Genomic DNA, 21,517 nt, shown 5'->3' with positions numbered 1-21,517 from the left:
GTATCTTACTTCAAACCGTGGCACGCATTAATGCTTGCAGTTGAGTCTGTATCATTCTGGATGCGCCCGTTATAATAGCAGTGATCCTGTATGGAAGCAAGAAGACTACACTGGATTGGACTGTGATTTGTTAAGCAGGAATATGGTTCCAATGCATTCCACCACAGAAGTGAAGTAATGAGCAAGACAGAAAACAGTCCAGAATAGTTTGATTGGTGGGATACAAAATCTGACTACTATTGATGGTTTCTTTTTTTATTAGCTTATAATATAAAATACAAAAGAATATAGAGGGAAAGTAGCGAAGAGAAGGGAAAAGTGTAGGGAAAGGGGGGAAAGAAAGAAAAGGCATTGACTTCCGACTCCTTTTGGTGCAGTAAAATAAGATAATAGCATTAAACCTCAACTTTTTACTTTTACATAACAGTATAAACTAGCCATTTCTAAAACAACAAATCTGTCTAATCAGTAAAACCCAAAATCAAAGTTTCACTTTTTTTCCCACCTCAAGCACAAAGTCCAGAAGTGGTTTCCAAGGAAAAAACAATTGTGATTTTCCCCCTTTAACCAAAGCATTCAATTTCACCATCTTTGCTAACTCCACTAACTTTTGCAGCCATTCATCCATTGTGGGAATTAGAACGACTGATTGTTTCAAAATGAGCACATTGTGTAGACTTGTAGAAATGCACAAGTCTCCCAAAAAGCAAGCTGCACTGCACACCTGTGCTCCTGAATTACTGAACTTTTCAACAGAGCTTATATGGGAGAACTGAACCTGAATTCAAGGATATCCATAGGATATTGTTGCTGGCGCCATTGCAATACAGACCAAAAACAGGCAGAATTTTGATGGCACCATTGTGACTTCTATCTTGATTTTTATAAGCTGCCCAGAGTTATTGCTTGAAATGAGCAGCTATAAAAATTGAATCAATCAATCAATCAATCAATCAATCAATCAATCTCCTCACATTCTGGACATAAATTGTTTCAACTTCTACCCTCAAAACAAAACTACAGAGCACTGCACACCAGAACAACTAGACACAAGAACAGTTTTTTCCCCAAATGCCATCACTCTGCTAAACAAATAACACTGTCAAACTATTCACTAAGTCTGCATTACTATTAATCTTCTCATTGTTCCTATCACCCATCTCCTCCCATTTATGACTGTATGACTGTAACTTTGTTGCTTGCATCCTTACAATTTATATTGATTGTTTATTTGTACCCTATGACTATCACTAAGTGTTGTATCTTTTTATTCTTCATGAATGTATTTTATTCTCTTTAGGTATGCACCAGAGACAAATTCCTTGTGTGACCAATCACACTTGGCTAATAAAGAATTCTATTGCAGAACTGGGGAATATATGATCCTCCAGATTTCATAAACTCTGACGCCATCATTCCTAGATGGGGAAATGTATTTTTTTCTGGGCTGAGGCCATTTAAAAGAAATCTCAAAAATGTTCCCATAGAAAGATGTTAAAAATGTTACTTAAAGATTGCTTTAATTTACTAATGAGGAAGCTATAAGTGGCTCTGTGAAATACTTGAGCACTCCAAATGAGAGCGAGAAAGAGAAATGCATGAAAAACAACTAAAGGGAAATAAAATTTTAGATTGGCAGTTCTCAGTCTACAGTTTTATGCATCTATGTGGCATTTTAAAAAGCATCCAATAATTTAAAGTAATGGTAAAAGTTCTCCTCACACATATGTGCTAGTCATTCCTGACTCTAGGAACAACTCAAGGAGCCAGCGCTGTCCGAAGACAACTCCGTGGTCATGTAGCCGGCATGACTAAACACCAAAGGTGTATGGAACACTGTTACCTTCCCACCAAAGTGGTCCCTATTTTTCTACTTGCATTTACATGCTTTTGAACTGCTAGGTTGGCAGAAGCTGGGACAAGTAACAGGAGCTCCCTCCATTATGCAACACTAGGAATTCGAACTGCCAAACTGCCAATCTTTCTGATAGACAAGCTCAGCATCTTAGCCACTGAGCCACCTTCAAATAATTTATTCCCTGCCAAAGAAGGTCTCCCAGATGCTGTTTTTCATGACTCAATACCAGTTCTGATTCTCCACCCTATTTGGTATATAAGTTGGTAAAATCATTGGCTGACTTAGTGTTTTGGACAGTGGCTAAAAATAAAAAGGCAGACTCTAATGTTTTCTTGCTTAATTGACAGAAATATTTTTTTTAAGTCACTATTTGGATTTTCCTATTGCCTGATGCAGGATTTTGTTGGTCGAAATTCTATGCCTATCTGCTTTTATCAGGCTTTTGTTGATAAGGTAGAAAGAGGGGAGGGTGTTACAATATTTTTTCTTTTCACTTTGCCAAAAGTTGCTTCCAAAAAAAGTTGCCTATAAATCATTCTATTCCAAAGAGCATGAGAAGCACATTGAGTCTTTACTTAGTAATGTGCTATGTATGTACCATATGCATAAACACACTGAGAAACAGCATTATGTTCAAGTTTTCTCCAACACCAAAAACCAAAGCAAGATACACTTTCACACTTCCAGAACTGAAACATCATTTACAAATTGATAACTGAATCTAGGAAGAAGCTTCCTTACACAAAACCAAAGACTCCTGCGAGTCCCTTGGACTGCAAGACAATCAAACCAGTCAGTCCTAGAGGAAATCAACCCTGACTGCTCTTTAGAAGGCTAGATTCTGAAGAGGAAACTCAAATACTTTGGCCACCTAATGAGAAGGAAGGACTCATTGGAGAAGAGCCTAATGCTGGGATGGATTGAGGACAAAAGAAGAAGGGGATGACAGAGAATGAGGTGGCTGGATGGAGTCATCGAAGCAGCAGGCGTGAGCTTAAATGGACTCCAGAGGATGGTAGAGGACAGGAAGCAGGGGTGAATTCCAGCAGGTTTTGACAGGTTCTAGAAAACTGGTAGTGGAAATTTTGAGTAGTTTCGGCGAACCAGTAGTGGAAATTTTGAGTAGTTTGAAAAACCGGCAAATGCCACCTCTGGCTGGTCACAGAGTGTGGTGGGAATGGAGATTTTGCAGTATCCTTCCCCTGCCATGCCCACCAAGCCATGCCCACCAAGCTACACCAGGCCCACAGAACCAGTAGTAAAAAAATTTGAATTACACCACTGACAGGAAGGCCTGGAGGAACATTGTCCATGGGGTTGTGATGGGTCAGACGTGACTTCGCAATTAACAACAACAACAAATACAAAACCATTGTCTCTTCCAATATTTTGCAAGAGTCAAAGCAGATACTCACTAGAGTTTACCGTGTGAAGAAAAGGGAAGAGTTTTTCTGAATAGGGGCAATGTGCTATCAGCTATAGAAAAACAAATGCTTTTAGAAAGCCCTCAGGTGGAACTGGACTAACCCTTAACCAGCAGGCTCTCTCTCTAACATCTGCTGTTCAATTGTACGTCATTTTGGATTGTGGCGGATCTAACTTCCCTTATCTTACAAGTAAATGACTGTCAGCTAATCCCTGCACCACCACGGCTCTTCTCCCAGCATAGTTGAATTGATGCAGCACAATCTGGTGTGATGTCTTAGCAGTTAAGATGCTGGGTATGGTAGCTGGAAAACAACAGCCCACGTTCGAGACCCAAGTGCTGAGCTCCTGTCACTTGCCTCAGCTCCTGCTCACCTAGCAGTTTGACAGCAGGCAAATGTGAGTAGACAAATAGGTACTATTTTGGTGGAAAGGCACCTGCAATGTGTGTTTTGCTGTGTGCTTTGTGCTGTGGCATGAAGTCTCATCTTCAGACAGTCTCAATGGCTTAAAGAAACAGATATAAGCACACCCTGTAAAGTTGGCTACAGCTACTGGAGTAAAACATACAGGGAATTCTTCACCTTTATCTTATACATAATTTAAATAAGATTTTTTTAAAAAATAAACTCCTTATCCAGCTTAATCCATGCAGTACTTAGGGCTACAAATATCTATTTGCTCATTCTAAATTAAATCAGGTTTTTGTTTAGCTTATGTTGCAGCATTTTTTATTCACATTTTGCTGCATAAGCACAAGTCTTGTGAGATTTAACTGGCTTTTGCCATTTCCTTAAAAAGTTCTCAAGAAGCATTTAAGAGAAGTGTCTGGTGTGAAGCAGATATCATCAGGAAGAAGGGATAAAAATAGAAAATTCCGTGAGCATGCCGAAAAGGGGAAGAGCTCCTTCAGACAGAACCTTAAAAAAGAAACAGAAACCCGCTATAGTTTTGTTGTCTTTTTAATTTAAATTAAATTTGTCACGGGTCAAAGGAAATAATCTGGAATTGCATGCAAAGCAATGACTTCCTCAAGTTGTTTTAATTAACATAGTCATCATTTGTATTCTAACTTCATGACTTTTTCTGCAGAAAATCTCAAAGAATGCTTGAGGCAATGCCGCCTAGGGAATTCTGGGAACTGAAGTCCAACACATCTCTTTAATTGTTTAGTAACATTGAGATGTGTGTGTGTGTGTGTGTGTGTGTGTTGCGGGAGTGGGGGGTGGAGAATCACTTGTTTGTCTTGGAATACAGACAGCAACACCTGTGTCCCTGTGATAAATCTCTAAAAATGAGATCTATCAGCAAGCACAAAGCCACCCAGTCCCCAAAATTGATCAAATGTCCTCCCACGGAGATTGAAATTAAGGTGTACCAAAACCTGTACTGATTGTAAATGAGATATAACCTGCAATTGCTGGTCCTAGAACAGAATTGACTTTGAACTGTTCTGAATATAAGGAAGTGAATGTCTATAACAGAGAGAAATAATCACATGCAGTACACAAATGCCAAAAGACATTGAATTTCAAACAAATGTATTTTGCAAATAATAACTCTTGGTTATTTGGAAGTACAGAATATCACTGCAGGAGGAACTCCGTGGATGAAAAAAGCTAAGAACCTTTGGGCAGACAATCAACAAAGGAATATAAAATGTGGCTTTCAAGTTACAAGAACTTTTCTCCACCAACCTGGTATTCTTGGAAGTCAAATCTACTCCTGCACCACAGGATTTGCTGAATAAATTTTAAGTCTTGCTCATTGTCCTATGTTCTGAAATCTTATCATAATGTAGGGGGAGGGGAACCATATTTACCTATGATATCAATTGCATGGCTATTTACTTGAACCCACACAATGGAAGCTTTGAGAAACACACCAGAGACACAAATACACAATGCTAACACTATACTAAAGATTCCTATATAACTTGGAAGACTCCAACTGGTGTTGAATTTTGATTCCTAGCATCTTCTGCCAGCAGGACCCATGTAGACATCAAATTATCAAAGCAGATTTCTTTTACACATTAAGTAAGAACAGTTTGTATGACCTTTGAAGATGTTAATTCAGGAGTAGACAAACTTTGGAGACAAAAGATGAATTTGGGAGGAGAGAGTCAAGAAAGCATGTTAGTGCTGTGATATTGTAACTGGTTCTGGCCCATTTTAGTGTGGGTTTCTATATTCTATAGAAGCAAAGTGAATTCCTCTTACTTTTGGTGTTCTAAACAAATGTGGGTTTTTTTGCATTTATCAAGGTTCCCCTTGTACAAATGTGCTAGTAGTTCTTGCTCTAGGGGGCGGTGCTCATCTCTGTTTCAAAGCTGAAGAGCCAGCACTGTCCGAAGATGTCTCCGTGGTCATGTGGCCGGCATGACTAAACACCAAAGGTGCACAGAATGCTGTTACCTTCCCACCAAAGGTGGTCCCTATTTTTCTACTTGCATTTTTACATGATTTCTAACTGCTAGGTTGGCAGAAGCTGGGACAAGTAACGGGAGCTCACTCCGTTGCACGGCGCTAGAGATTCGAACCACTGAACTGCCAACCTTTCTGATCAACAAGCTGAGTGTCTTAGCCACTGAGCCACCATATCCCTTTGTATCAACGTAATTGGGATTCAAAAGCAAAGGATTCAAAAGCAAAAGATTCAAAAGCAAAGTGGATCCTATAAACATGATTTTTTTTAAAAAATAAACCTGTTTGTGGAGCTCAGTCCCCAAAATGTTTGCTTTTAATCAGGAGGAAACAACTGATTGATTACGATATTGCTCTATTAATTCAATAAGTAGAACCAACAGGGTTTTTAAAAAACCCACAAATCCTTACACAGAACATTCTCAATATAAGACACTTCATGCATATATAGCCCTTCTTCTTTTAATAGCCTGGTCTGGTCTATGCATATTTTGGCTATTGTGCACAAATATTTTCAATTTATTTCATAAAAGTATGATGCTCTGAATATTACCTCAACTGAAGGGCTTGTTGTAATTTCTCTGCCATCTGGGGAATAATGAGTCTCGGTGTAATCTTTGGAAAAAAGGTCCCTAGAAAGAATACAAAGAAGACATTATTTAGTCTTGGGAACATAGATAATTGCATAATAAGTCTACAACTACTGTATACTGGCATTTTAAGGGTATTGTTTCGTATCAAAGGGAAGGAGCAGGTATTTCAATCTCATCAGGATGGCTATTTAAGACGAGTGAAGCCCATACTAGATTCTCCTTAGCAAGGAGCTTTGCACCAAGAAAATTGTGCAATTATTTTACATCGGGACTCAGAGGGGGCATGATTGACCAGGATAAGACATTGTGTACTGCCTCTTCTTTGATTTTTCTGGTCAATGCGACAATCCAAAGAAGCTGCTAGGTCTGCAAAGGAGAGCAATTTAGCTCCTATTGTTCCAGAGTAAAGGGGCTCATGAAGCGGATGGGCAGGTCCTCCAAGCACCGTACTGGAACTGTACCCGGTGCTCCCAGCAGGCACTGGTACGCCTGTACTGGGGCGTCCCGCCTGCAACCCACCACTGGTATGGACAGCTTGACATCCCTCGTATCATGGGTACCTTTGGTTCCACCAGCAGAACGTTCTGCCAGCAAAAACGGGCTCCTGAACTCAATTTCGGGCTGCGATGGCCTCCGGCAACCCTCTGCCAGGGAAAATGGAGCCCGGAAGGGCCACAGGCAGCCCTCCCAAGCTTGGTTTTCACCGTCAGAGGCACCACGGGCCAGTCCTTCACTGTTTCCAGGGTGGCCCCACAGGCCAGATCTAAGCACCCTGCAGGCCCGGATCTGGCCCCCGGGCCTTGAGTTTGACACCCCTGATCTAAATCAACACAATGGAGTTACTTTCTCCTCCTGCTGGTTATGCAGACATACTCATGCTCTTTTCTTGGCATTGCCTTCCATTTTTCTAATATGCACCTGGCATTTCTTACTGGTCTCCTATCTTTATCCCAGAGGTGGGTTCCTACCAGTTTGGACTGGTTCTGCCAAAATGGTAGTAATTTTCCGGGTTGGGTCACTGGAACCATCAGTGACCCAGGCTTGCCATGCCTCCGAACTGGTTCCCCGGTTAGGATGGCAGATCTCTTTGTAGGCAACTGCACATGTGTAGAGTGCACGTATGGTGCATGCATGATCCAAGCAAGCACGTGTGCAAAATTGCAGGCTCACTGAACAGGCAGAAATGCTGGCAGGAACCCATCCCTGCTTTAGCCCTGTTTTGCTCCAAGCCCAAACAAGGTCATCCAGATCAAGGCTGTCAAATTCAAGGCCACTGGCCAGATCCAACCTGTGGGGTGCTTAGACCAGGCCCATAGCCTTAGACCAGGCTGCCTTCCTGAGGACTGTTTTCACTGGCAAAGAGCTTCAGGAGGTCATCACGGCTCTCCCAAGCTCCGTTTTTTTTTCTGGCAAGGGGGAGGGGGCAGGAGGATCCCATAGCCCCACCTGGGTCACCACAGATACCTCTGACACAAATGACATTGAGCTGGCCACGTCCACCCCGGCCACACAGCCTAATCCCCTGAGGTCAAACACCACCCTGATGTGGCCCTCAACGAAATCAAATTTGATACCCTTGATCCAGATGCTACCCATGAAGTTCTACCCAGACTTCACATTTAGACCAGTGGTGGGTTCCAGATCCCGTTGCAACTGGTAGGGTTTCAACAGGGCCTGGCGTCCTCCACATGAACATGCGCTGTGCCCACGCATGCCTCTTACCTTCCAGCGACGCCTCCGCAAACCTCCACGATGCTCCAGCTGCTCGGCGGAGCATCGTGGAAGCACTGTATGTGCCATGCGCCTGTGCGGAAGTGCAGAAGGCTTTAAAGACAGGTAAGGAGCACCGGCGGGTGGGTGGGTCCTCCGGAGCATCATACCAGAACGGTACCCAGTGCTCCAAGCATGCTCCAGTTCACCAATACCAGGGTGTATAGCGGTATCATGTTACGCTTTCCTATTGTCTAAAACAGTGGTGGGTTGCAAGCACGCAATCCACCACTGATTTAGACAATAGGAAAGCATGACATGATAATTTCTAAAACACACACCATCTAATTTAACACAAAACAGCTCAACAGTATAAGATAAAATAACACACCCATGCGGCAGTTTCTTTACAGTTCATCCCTAATAATTAGATCAATATACATCTAGACAGGCCCATATAGCAGGATGGATAGAAAAATATATTCTAAAATCAAAAGCAGGAAGTCATTCTCAAAGCATTCCGTATGTATCTGGGCCTTAATGTTCATATTAAATTACATCAGAGCTGCAGAGATTCAATTCTAAACAATTGCTCCTATGTCTACCCTGCAGTGGCTGCTATACTAATTTCAACTTTGATGTGGCGTTTACTGGATTTGAGGCAATAAAAATAATGCACCTATTTTTATTACTACTAGTAGAAGTTTATTTACAAGGGAGAAATAATTTCAGTCCGTGTCTATTCCCCCTACTGAAACAAAGCTGCCAATAAAAACGCAGTGGCCTGGCTAGACAAGTCAGTGAAAGACGCAAAACCTGTTCCACTGGTTAGTTATTATGCAGATATAATCCAGGTGGCAAATCCACCTATTATTATCTTTATTGGTATCTTAATTTACAGTTCAAATGGAGAACACTGAAAGGAATGAACCAAAAAAACAAGCAAACCCCAACCCCCAAACAAACACTAACATGATATGTTGGAATCTGGGCTTGTTTAGGTCATGTCCCCTTTCATGCCCCCTTAATAGGACATGAGATTTCATGCCTTTCATGCTTCAACCTGTAAACTCTGGTGTAAATTGAGCAGCTACGAGCCATGCTGGCGCAGTAGTTAGAGTGCAGAACTGCAGGCTACTTCTGCTGGCTGCTGGCTACAGTTGGGCAGTTCATTTCTCACTGGCTCAAGGTTGACTCAGCCTTCCATCCTTCCGAGGTCGAGAAACTGAGGACCCAGATTGTTGGGGGCAAGAGGGTGACTCTGCAAATCGCTTAGAGAGGCCTTTAAAACACTGTGAAGTGGTATATAAGGCTAAGTGCTATTGCTATGTAAGGCTCTTAGGAAAAGTTATACAGATTGCTGGGGGTGGGGTGTCTGTAGAGCAGCATCAATGTGTTACCAATCATATCTCTAATATTTCATAACTAACCTAGGTAATCAAGGGACTGAAGTTTATGAGCCTTGAGTACAGGTGAAACTCGGAAAATTAGAATATCATGCAAAAGTTCATTTACTTCAGTAGTTAAGCTTTATCTAGAATTGTTATGGTTCAACGGTCTACCATAGAAAGCAGGAAAAAAGAAAATCTCAATTCTGGGGTAAGACATAATTAACATGTTCACTAACTCTATATCCCCTTCTCCTTTACAGTAATTATATTTAATTTAATTCAATTAACTAATTTAATTTATTTTTAATTTCCCAAACAAAGCAATGCAATTTAATTCCTCTTGGATTGTGTCCAAGAATATATATTTTTCACGCCATCTTAGCAAAGTTAAAAGAACTTCTGAATTAACTTACTTATTTTTTTCTAGGTGAAGGACCACTGGCTCTCCATTCATTTTAAATTCATATTGCATGGTATCGTCATATTTAGTCTGAAATGCAAAGAGTTCAGTAGTGAGAGAAGTAACAGTGGATTATTCTTTTAAAAATAGGGAAACAAAATGTGTACATTCTTAACAACTCAACACCTGTACCAAACGGAAAGCTACAGCCAATTCATTTATTAGATTCTTAAATTAAACTTTCTCCAGAGGTTCAAGGTTTTCTTCTCCATTTCAACCTCTGGATGAATGAGGTTGGATTGTGACAGAGTGACTTACTCAAAAGTTCTCCCATGAGCTTTTCTATGGCTGAGGATGGACTTGCATCCAGTTCTTGGTCTTCACCTCACTATGCCATTTTCATCTACAAATACAACTTTTATATTTCAAAGTGATGCATTCTGGGAAGTCTCCTCCAGAGGTAGGTGGGTTCTTGCCAGTTCGGCCAAGTATGTGAAGGAGGGGAAGTTTCCCCCCCCACACACCTTCGATTAACGAGGTGCAGATCACAGCCCTTCCAAGAAGCATATCTCTGAATAAGCAAAAATAAAACCCGAGAACATGTTCTAATGAAAACAAACTTTAATATGAAAATAAAAATAAATCTTACTAGCTACATTTTTGCAAGAGCAATTGTTGCCCACCTCCTCCGGTAGGCAAACGGAAGATCAGAAGGAAAGTACAAGAATGTGTGACGTATTATGAAACATGCGCAGTAAATCATTGTCAGATAAGAAAAACATTTCTACAGTATAACTCAGAATAGAGGCTCAAGTAGACAAACCCAAATAACGCAGTGACAAAGTAGGTAGTAACTTGGCCTGCCATACCCCTGAGCCAGTTCTCTCGTGGCACCATAGGTGGCGTCATCTTTTTTTTTGCTTCTGCGCATGCGCAGAGGCATTTTTTACTACTGTGCATGTTCGTATAGTGTGCCTAAAGCATGCACACCCACAAAGCATGCACATTGCACAGCCAGTCCCTGAGTGAACCGGCAGTATCATCAGCCAGAACCCACCCTTGGTCTCCTAAAATTGTGTTGAATTGGGCAGCCATATATATAGATTAATATTATTACAGATTAATAATAAATCAGTAATTACCCAAGCAATTGCATAGATTGCAGTGCATAAATCCAGATTAGCAGATGGAAAATCTAGATGGCAGCAAAATGGCATTAAATGTTCTTTTGGCTGATAACAGAGTAATTAGCCAGACTAAATAATCCTGCACAGTAGGATTTTTCGCCCCCATAAAATATTAGGGCCGTGTAAGTTTCACTCAAACAGTGTCAATTGCAAATCTTGGTATAAGTGCGCAATGACTTTTCTCAGATTTCTGCAACTTGACCGGTTTTTTTAAATCAAAGTGAAACACCCCTTTGGAAGTTTACAGTTTTATGAGGTTTATGATATGTCTAGCTGAAAAGAGGAAATCATTCTTTACTTGCAGCTGTTTATGAAAATCCATCTATACAAATATTATTCAAAGTATTATTCAAAGGTCTCTAAGGGCTGGACGAGGATCCTAGGCAAGCCAGATCCAATCTAAAAAATGAAGCAGGTGATAGGTTCCAAATTATAACCTCCCTTCCATCAACACCTCGAACAATTTCAACCAAACTTGGTACAGAGATGACTTACTCTCTGGAAACAAATAGTGTGGGGGTAAGACACCCATAACACCCCTCAGGATGTGTGTTCTGTTAAGATACAGCCTGTTGCGCCTTAAAATGGTTTCTACTCTACTGCCATAAAATGGCTTCTACTGTACAGCGCAGTGGAGTTGCCATGGTAATGGCTTCACAGTACTCCACAAGGGGGCTCCCTCTGGTAAGGGGGAAAATCCAACATTAGAAATTGTAATGATGTTCATGGAAGGACGGTTTGGATAAATAAATACCTGGTCAGTGCCGGATTATCAGCTAGTGAATAATAAAAACCATTTAGACTTTGCCTTTGCAAAATTTTGAAAGAAGTGTAGCTCTAACTCTGATTCACATGAATCTTGAATAAAACTTATGGTCAGATTCATCAGTAAACAAGTTGATGAAAAGCAAATCTTTTTCTTACTTTTTGGTCAAGTTTCTGAGCTTCTCCCACGTCTCTTTTGTGCAATGCATGGACTTTTTGTGGATACACTACTTCATAATCTTTAACCTTCCAGGAATCCTTTGCAGAGCTCGCTTCACAAAGAAAAGATAAAAAGGTTCACGTTGGTATGTTATTCTACCGTTTTCACATCTGCAACACAATTTGTTATTCAGTTACCCATGAAGAATGAAAATAGCAGAAAACCACTTCCATTCTGCAGCCAAGCAAACTACATAACGATCACCATGTAATTACCAGAAGCTGGTTCAATTCAGAATTGTTTCTCCTACAGTAGATATTCAGGTTATTTATTTCTTTACTTTTTTTAATCCAGTCTTTCCATAACATTGTAAACATCAAAGTAGCCCAATACACATTACAAAAAAGGACAATAATAATTGTAATTGCAAATGAAAACAAAACAATAAAGTAAAATATGAATAGCCACCCAGTAGGGAGGGGGGGACTTAATATCCAAACACCTACAGAAGTGAGACAGTCTTTATCATCTTCTTCCATGCAAAAGGGAGAGGGAGAGAGGGAAAGAGAGAGGGGAAAGAGATTTCTTAAGGTAGAGAGTGACTGAAGACTAAGCATTTGGCCATGGAAATGAATCTTCTGAGACTGATGGACATCTTCCAAAGATAGCCCTAGGCCTATGATGGCAAATCTATGGCATGTGTGCCAGAGGTGGCACGCAGACCCCTCTCTGTGGGCACAGGCACCATCACCAGCTGGTCTTCACGAGTGCCGGAGTGGTGAAAAATGACCTGAAAATGCCCCCCAAAATGGCCAAAAACCAGGCATGTGTGCATTGGCCAACTGGCCTTTGGGTATCCGGTGCTCCAGCATGCATGAAGATCAGCTGCATGCTGGAAATTTGAAGACCAGCTGGCCAGCAAGAGCATGCATGCCAGCCAGCTGGTCTTCGGCTTTCCAGCACTCCAGCGCTCATGTGCTTGCATTCTGGTTTGGGCAGCTCGGCGCCGAAAAGGTTCGCCATCACTGACCTAGGCAGAGGTTTACATCTTCCTCATACTTTTATGTACCTGCCTTTTTGTACCTGATGCTCCTAGAAACATGGGAGGGGTTTGATTGCTCCCCCCACCCCGGGGCAAGAAACATTACTATTATCTCCTGCTTAGAGCACCGAAAAATCAGCAATTCCACACCCCTTCCTTCTTTACTGTATTGTTCTCTACCAATTACTTTTCTCATTTTGGAACCTGCCTCCTTGGTAAGGGGAATCCCACCTGTCCTTGCTTTTTTAAAAAAAAAAAACAACAGAGCTACTCCAGTGAGCTTCTAATTCTTCATTGTGTTTGGGCAACCATCTGAATCAGTGGAGTATCCTGACTTCTTATGTTATGTGGGAATGACTTGGGAGACAGGAGGAAGAGCCACAAAGAGGTCAGCTTGTAAAAGGTATCTCAGCCTGCAAAAGGAAGGAGAATGTGGGAAGCATTTCGGAAGGGATTGTGGGATTTCTGGAGAGTAAAAGCACAGAGGGAAGAAATAATTTCAGCCTTGCAAGATGCTGTTAATATACCTTTACAGAGAACTAATATTCATTGTTGTGCTTGTTACGTAGAGTACCTGACAGGGCTAGCATTATTTTAATTGCTTTGTATTTGAATTACTGCAATAATATTGGGTAGCTAATAAAATACTGTAACACTAAAAGAAATAAACACGCAATCAGCTTTCTTTCTTTCATTCATTCATCATCACCATCCCTGTTCTAAGTAAAATGCAGATGCTCTCAGGGCCTGAGGCTACTGAACAAAGGATTCTTCAACCAGAAACTAGAAAACTCCCCGCCTTCAGCTTTAAAAGTAAATAGACTGAGTCTCGAAGGGTGGGTGAGGGTTGGGCTGTGGTATAGTAAGCATAGTTATCAACAACACAAAGTCAAGGCTGAATCGGTCAGAGAGGGAATTATGAATCACTTGCACATAATTGATAATTCTTATGAGCATTTGTGCTTCAGAGTGTTTCGGTTCAACGTTTCTGCAATCCTCTTTTCTGCCCTGAGGTAAGCTGACACATCCATTCCCGAAAGTCCCTCCTGTAATTCTTGTCAGGGGATGAGTGGGATGAAGACTAGAATATTTCTCTACAACTAGGGATAATAACCTAATTCTAAAGGAAGTGAGTATCGGAGCAGAAAAATGAAATGTCCTGGTTTCTAATTCAGAGTAATTCTATACATACAGTATATGCATGCTCAGGACCTTGCCCTCTCAGACTTAAACATGGTTATCCTGAATCCTTGACTAACCCATATCTACTGTATCATACTGGTTATCTGCAAAAACTCAGGGTGTCATGTCATAACCTGTTGTGGAGAATTGCCAACATTTTGTGGGCACATTCTGTTGGGGGCTTTTCTCCCACAAATACTGTCGATCTATAAGTCTATCAATTTATCTATCATCTATCATCTATCTTAAATCATCTATCATCTTCATAAAACAAAAATGATAAATTCTAAAAAAATGAAAGAACTAAAATGTGACAGGGATTATAGGCTTATTAGTGCATTTAGGCACACCTCCTTAGGAACTTCTTAAATATGGAATGAGGTCCACAGAAGTTAATTTGGAATTAAAACTGAAATGTAATAGATGAAACAACAGAATTGGGTAAGATATTCCAGACCTTGATAACTCTGTTATAATTTTTTTTACAATCAAATTTAAAGCAGCCTACGTTCAGTTTAAAACAGTTGTTCTCATGTGTCACAATTTGTTGAAGGCTACGTGAGTGTACCAATATTAGACAGGGACAAAGCTAAAAGCAAGAAGGGACATTAGTCATTCTCCTTCTCTAACATTCTTCTTCCTTCTTGTCTTCCTCTTTACACAGCAGGCTGCCAAAAAAGAGGACGAGTGGCTTTTTGTCAGAGATCTGATCCCTCCCAAAAGGCCTCTGAAATTAATACACATATGACTGAAGAGCTATGTTAATCTGGACTCATCCCTTCAACAAGGACTTTTTCATAAAGGTTGTTCTTTTCACACAGGTCATGAGGGAACATGCCTTACAGGTAAAAGATCCTACTTCTGCTTACTTCTTTGAAAACCACCTGTATATTTATAACACCTAAGCCCTGATGCCAGCCTGAAGCTATGAAACATTAGTAGCGGTGAGCAATTCAGAGCGTTTAAAAAAACTGTGCAGACAACTTCCACTTGAGCTTGAATAATAGCAAAGTAATTAGGGAGTAAATAGATCCATATTACAGGTCATTACATAGGAATGCTTGATAGCAACAGAGCAGGATATGCTGTATGATGTATTCATAGTATGGATCCTACACAACAAGCTATGAATGGTAGAAACAACTCAAAGGATGCCAAAGGTATCATCTCTAGCAGTGGTTGGATTCAAATTATTTTAGTACTGATTCTGTGGGTGTGGCTTGGTTGGCATGGCTTGGTGGGCATGGCAGGGGAAGGAGATGGTAAAATCTCCATTCCCACCACACTCCAGGGGAAGGATACTGCAAAATCCCCATTTCTTTCCAATCAGCTGGGACTTGGGAGGCAGATAATAGATAGGGGCGGGGCCAGTCAGAGGTGGTATTTGCCGATTCTCCGAACTACTAAGAATTTCTGCTACCAGTTCTCCAAAACTGGTCAGAACCTGCTGAATACCACCTATGATCTCTAGTAAGACCCTTTCAGAAGAACATAAACAAGCAAAACAGCCTCAAAACATGGTGAAGAAGATGATTAAGGGTGTCTAACAATCCCTATAATGGAGGTCTATGTTCCCCTCCCCCACCAAGGGCCATATTTGATCTTTAGGTACCCTACCTGGTGTGTACTCCAAAAAGTTGATATGAGCAATCCAACTGGATTGCATTTAAATTGAACGTTAAATTTAAGGTTAAAACCTCTACAGGCATATAGTTTAAAGTTTAATCTCTTTTATTCTTTCTGCTGGCAAGTAGCCATTAGGTTACCTCATTAGAAGGAGTGGTAGAAATCAAAATTCTTAACTCTGGAATGCTTTGATTGCATGAAGTCCTGTTTAACTTTTCATAAGAAAAACTCATTGACGTGAAGACCGAGTGAGCTAACTTCAAATGGGGTTCACAGAAAGAATGATTTGGCCTGAAATAACACAGTGTCTCCTTCCCTGGGTGAAATCATTGACTTGTCTGGGTTAGGAACTTTCTTTTTAAGTAGACAGTTTGCTATTTAAACTCAAAAATGTATAATTAGAAACTTCTGATTAGAAGAACCTCTAAGGCAGGGGTGTTAAGCTGACGTTGTCATGGCAGCGTCACATGACATATTGGGACTTTCCCCCCCCCCTTTGCTAAACTGGGCATGGGTGTGGCCAGCCTGTGACACATCTGGCCTGTGGGCCAGGAATTTGACAGCCCTGCTCTAAGGGAGCAATGGCTGTTTATCTGACCATTCACAGTAGGATTTCCTTAGCAATTTCCAGATATGTGGACTTCAACTCCCAAAATTCCACAGCCAGCATAGCCATTTCTCAGAATTCTGGGAGCTGAAGTCCACTCATCTTTAAATTGTGAAAGATGGGAACCACTGGTATAGGGTTTCTTAGGTATCTAATGGCCCAATGGATATTTCCAGGAGCAATTTGATCTATAAAAATTATTTGCCAGATACCATGTTCTATTGCAGGGGTGTCAAAATCAAGGCCTGGGGGCTGGATCCGGCCCATGGGGTCACCCTGGAAACAGAGAACAGGCTCATGATGCCAGTGAAAACAGAGATCATGGGGGCCCACAGGCGGGCCCTTCCAAGCTCTGTTTTCACTGACAGAGGATTGCAGGAGGCTGTCTCAGGCGAAAATGGAGCTTGGGAGCTCATTTTCGCTGGGAGAGCACTCGGCCACCACAGTAGCCACTGACACAAATGATGTTGAGCTGGCCATGCCCCCCACCCCACCCCAAGGTCAAACACAACCCTAATATGGCCTTCAGTGAAATCAAGTTTGACACCCCTGTTCTACAGAAATGAATTAGAAGTACAACTTAGAAGATCAGGAGATCTGTTCCGTTTATCTATATCAGAGCAGGCTTCTGGACCTGTCAGTATTGTCCTGCAATCAATCTGCTAGAAGTGAACCATCAACCAATTTCAATTGTTGCTTTTTTTTAAGGAATCAGGTCTTTCCAAACAATTACTTTGTGTTCCCTGACTAACTACAGCTGATTTTATATCAGTAAGTAAATGCAAACTAGTTTCTGCATGGGTGTTTGGGTAAGGCAACCTAAAAGCAAATCATTCATCAGAACTTGGAGAACAAAACTTGCCACCAGCTAACGCAAGACTTCCCCTATGAGGCAAACAGAGTGATGGCTGTTTCAGTCAGGGTCATGTAAGGAGCTTGCGAAAGGAAATATCCTTCTCACTTCCAGGTTATTGAATTGTTGATGAGTGCTACTGCTTTTGTAGCTGCTAGATAGGACCCTGAAGACAGAAATTATTCCAAATCTACAGATTTGCCCCTTTTCCATGGTTTGTTCTCCCTTTGAATTTGGCTACATTGACCAGTGTTTCTCAATCTTAGCAACTTTAAGATATGTGGACTCCAGCTCCCAGAATTCTGGAGATGAAGTTCAAGTTCTGGGAATTGAAGTCCACAGATCTTAAAGCCACCAAGGTTGACTGACATGCACTGATGGCATCTGATTGTTTTTTGGTCCACAACACACAAACGCATGGAAGTGTTCAATGCAATTGCTTCTCAACATACACTTAACCTAGACCAGGGGTGTCCAAACTTGGCAACTTTAAGACTTGTGGACTTCAATTTCCAGAATTCCACAGCCAGCAGAGCTGGCTGGGGAATTCTAGGAGTTGAAGTCCACAAGTCTTAAAGTTGCCAAGTTTGGACACCCCTGACCTAGACTATACCATCTTCAGATGGCCTTTATGCTTGGCCAATATGCTTTAACACATAAAAGCTCTATGAACAATCACCTAATTGATGTATTGTTAATATAAGTTGCTCAATAACCTTTAAAAAAAAAAAAACCAGGAAACTTTCCTGTTTTTCTCCTTTTATATGTCAGTCTCACTGATGCAAGGTTTGTAAATATAAACTTTCTCTTCTTAAAAAAAAAAAACAAAAAAAAAACAATGCTGCAATTTTCCCAGAATGTTAAGTACAGGTAATTCTTGTCTTAGAACCATTCATTTAGCAACTCTTTGAATTTACGGTTACAGTTAAGCACACTTGCTCTATTGCAAACAGAAGGATTGGAGAAAAAAATGGGAGAGAGATAAAGTCACCTCCTTCCATGCCACAGTGCTGATTCAGTTTGGTTAGATCCAAGCATGCATATTACACAGCAAATTTGGTCCAGCTTTCTCATTCCCATCAGATTTCACAAAGCAACGCATCCCTTCCTCTACTTACAAAAAAAGACACTATCCTAAATAGGAAAGAAGCACAAATGGAAGAATAATGCCATCGGCCTGGGGAAAGCAGAGTGGGATGGAGCCCATTAAATGGATCGTGTGATGTGTTATCACTGGGATGGGGGTGGGGGGGTAGGAGGTTATGTTATTATATTATTTTATTCATTTATTATATGATTATTCTCTTTTATTATTTTTATTGTTTTATATATGAGGTTTTTATATTGTAAGCGGCTTTGAATCACCATGTGCGAATAGGTGGCAATATAAATTTCCTAAAATCAACGAATCAACGAATCAACGAATCAACGAATCAACAAATCAACAAATCAACAAATCAACAAATTAACAAATTAACAAATTAACAAATTAACAAATTAACAAATAATTAACAAACTAACAAATAAATTAGGATAGAGATACCATTTCGGAGGTTCAGATAGTCTTCAAGGACTATGTAGTGCCCTATGAAGTGTGTTTTGCAGTTGTCCAATCAGGAAGTGACTAAGACATGAGTGAATGCAAGCACACTGCCTTGCAGCCCCTGAATAGACAAAACTGGTGCACCAATTTGCATTGTGCAAAGGCCTCCCTGGCCACAGCTGCCACCTGCTCTGGGAGTAGGAGCTATGAATCCAGAAGAAACCCCAGACTGCTCATAAATTCTGAATGGAGTGTGCCATCCCATGAAAAACCAAAGACGGAAACACTCCGTGTTCTTCAAATGGTGCCTCCCACTCCCAACTCCCTCAGCAACCTTTGATGCCATGGCTGATAGTATCAAAGGCTACTGAGAGATCAAGGGAATCAGGATGAATGCACTACCCACACCCTAGGCTTACCACAGATCAAAAACAAGCACGACCAAAGTAGATCTCCATACTGCACCCCACTCGAAATCCTGGCTTGAAAGTGGTTCATGCCACCAACTTAACCCAGCATGCTACACCAAGCCCTATTTAAATTTACCAACCAGACTGACTTTGTAGATACACTAAACGTCAAATTCATATAACCAAGTTTATAATTGATATACCCCATTAGTGATACCCCTGCCCAGACTTCCACCAAATTAGTTATGAATGTTGGATGAATGCAGCTTTCTCTACCATAGTAAACAATCCGCCCCCCCTGCCCAAGTCTCATATTGAAAGGGAAAGTATTTAAGGCCACACTTCACATGGATTTTAAAGAATATTCATCTATGCTAACTGGAAAATAAAATTTGCTTGTCTCTGCTGGCATACATCTGAAAATCTTTTTTTGAGAAAAGTACTAAGTAGTGTCACATTAGTTTATGTACAGTTTGAAGATTATCTGAAGATAACAACAATAACACTAGATTTTGTTTAGCCGAATAGTATGCAAGCTTAATTACAGGAGCTCTAATGGAAGAAAATTAAAACTGGAAAATATTTATCTTTCTTTTCATATTTTGCTTCCTGAAATTTTCTTCACGCAAACTCTGTTTCTCTATCCTCTTCAGTCTTCTACCCTAATTTTCACTCACATAATTGGAAAACTTTCCCTCTAACTTGAACGTGCTTTGTTTCTTAGGATCTTAGGATTTTTCTTTCTTAGGATCTGTTTCCTGCATGACAACATTTAAGCAAATACAAAAACAACAACAAAACCCTCAATGTAATTTTAGCACAATTGAGATCTTTGAGAGCATTCTTTTGGCTAGTCTGGGACAAGTGCTTGTTAATCATCAAAAGAAAAACCATAGAAACTTCACAGGTACAATAGTCTTTTAGCAGTAAGAATCTTAAAAAAAAATGAAACTGAAGAAAACATCTTACCTTGGAATGAAACGATTGTTAAGCATATTGTAACCAGGAGGGCTTGGATCATTTTGGATCCGGAATTTGGCTGGCAGACAAGAGATCTCTTTCTGCTTTCCAGCCAACCTGAGCAGTTATCCTTTTGACTGTGAGAAGAGAGTAATGAGTGCTCCAGCTTTATTCATGCCCTTACATGAGGAAGTGTTTGCTAAAGGTGTTGCACAACTTCAAAGTTGCAACAAGTACTACTAGAGGGCAGGTTTCCAGCTGGCTTAGCACATGTCACTCCAACAATGATACCTGGAAGAACAATTTCAAGACAGCCCCCAAAGCAAAAGCCCAAAGGAGGAGATTAAGTGGTCACAGCAGATCTCTCCTGGGCTGGCATGCTAATATGACTAAATGTGGGCATTCTTGGGCAAGGGGCTTTAAATGCCAATGAGAAGACAGCAATGAGTTGGTTTTTGTAGTATTTTGTGAGTAAGAGGCACTTTTTGAACAATCCAAGGCAAAAGGAAGGGATTAAGTAGTCACAGCAGAGCTCTCCCGGACTGGCATGCATATATAATTAAATTTGGGCGCTCTTGTGCAAGGAGTTTTAAATTCCAAGGAGGACACTAGCAGTGAGTTGGTTTTTGTAGTATTTTGTGAGTCAGGGACACTTTTGAAACAATCTAACCTTCTTTCAATGTTGCTAGCATGTAGGGCTAGTTGATCATCAGGGAGCTCAATGAGTTGGCTTGTAGACTCTGAAAAATGATGTTATGGGGGAAAGGCTGAATCCATGCCAGTGCAGCTACCAAAAGGACCCTTGCCTTCACTATAGGGGAGAAAACCTTATGCAATAATAGATTTTTCAGTTTGTAAAAAAACAACAACAACCCAGGAACCTTTTGTAATTCTCTTCGTGTAACACCTCCACAAGCCCCTCCATTTTCTGAAACACGAGATTTATATATTGGTCAAACGTTGGGCAGCAGTAATATGCACTCAAAGGGCTTTTGAAGGGGAAGTAGGAGATGACTCACAGAGCACAGTGGATCACTTCAATTGCCTTAAGGGGACCCCACTTTTCCTTTATAATCTCTCCTTTTGTCTCCACCTGGGATAGAATCTACAAGGACAAAATAAAGAGGAGTGTGAAAAAGTGGGGGCAAGAACCCAACCTCCTGTTAAAGGTAAAGCAGAAATCTTTGGCTAGGGAAAAGGAAAATCTACTTTTTACTATTCTGTTTGGCAATTTTGGGAGAAAGAGAAGTCACAGTAGAAGCAGCAGCTTCATTCCAAGAGGACAAAGGCAAAACAACCTTCTCTTTGTTTAGAAACAAGGAGGCATGTGAGCCTTTGAAACTCTCTTTGGTGGCCAGCTTGTATTCTTTCACATCTTC

General features: G+C 40.8%; 1 protein-coding gene across 2 annotated transcripts in view; it reads right to left on the bottom strand.

Annotated features, from left to right (window-relative positions):
• LOC309396029 (zinc metalloproteinase-disintegrin-like ohanin) overlaps positions 1 to 20,304 on the bottom strand; it is a 60,910-nt gene extending 40,606 nt beyond the window's left edge. For both annotated transcript variants that reach the window (XM_081960749.1, XM_081960750.1), the window contains exons 1-5: positions 20,148 to 20,304; positions 11,915 to 12,027; positions 9,817 to 9,893; positions 6,263 to 6,341; positions 10 to 86 (exon numbers count right to left, since the gene is read on the bottom strand). In XM_081960749.1, coding sequence (XP_081816875.1) covers positions 10 to 86; positions 6,263 to 6,341; positions 9,817 to 9,893; positions 11,915 to 12,027; positions 20,148 to 20,199 — 398 coding nt within the window. In that variant the 5' untranslated portion in view covers positions 20,200 to 20,304. The remainder of the gene's footprint in view (positions 1 to 9; positions 87 to 6,262; positions 6,342 to 9,816; positions 9,894 to 11,914; positions 12,028 to 20,147) is intronic.
• Between the last annotated feature and the right edge of the window lie 1,213 nt (positions 20,305 to 21,517).

This window comes from Natrix helvetica, assembly GCF_964273705.1.
Source record: "Natrix helvetica genome assembly, chromosome: 8".
In the NCBI taxonomy this organism is placed as follows: Eukaryota; Metazoa; Chordata; class Lepidosauria; order Squamata; family Natricidae; genus Natrix; species Natrix helvetica.
The sequence above is the reverse complement of the archived record's forward strand: the minus strand, read 5'-3'. Positions and strand labels throughout refer to the sequence as shown.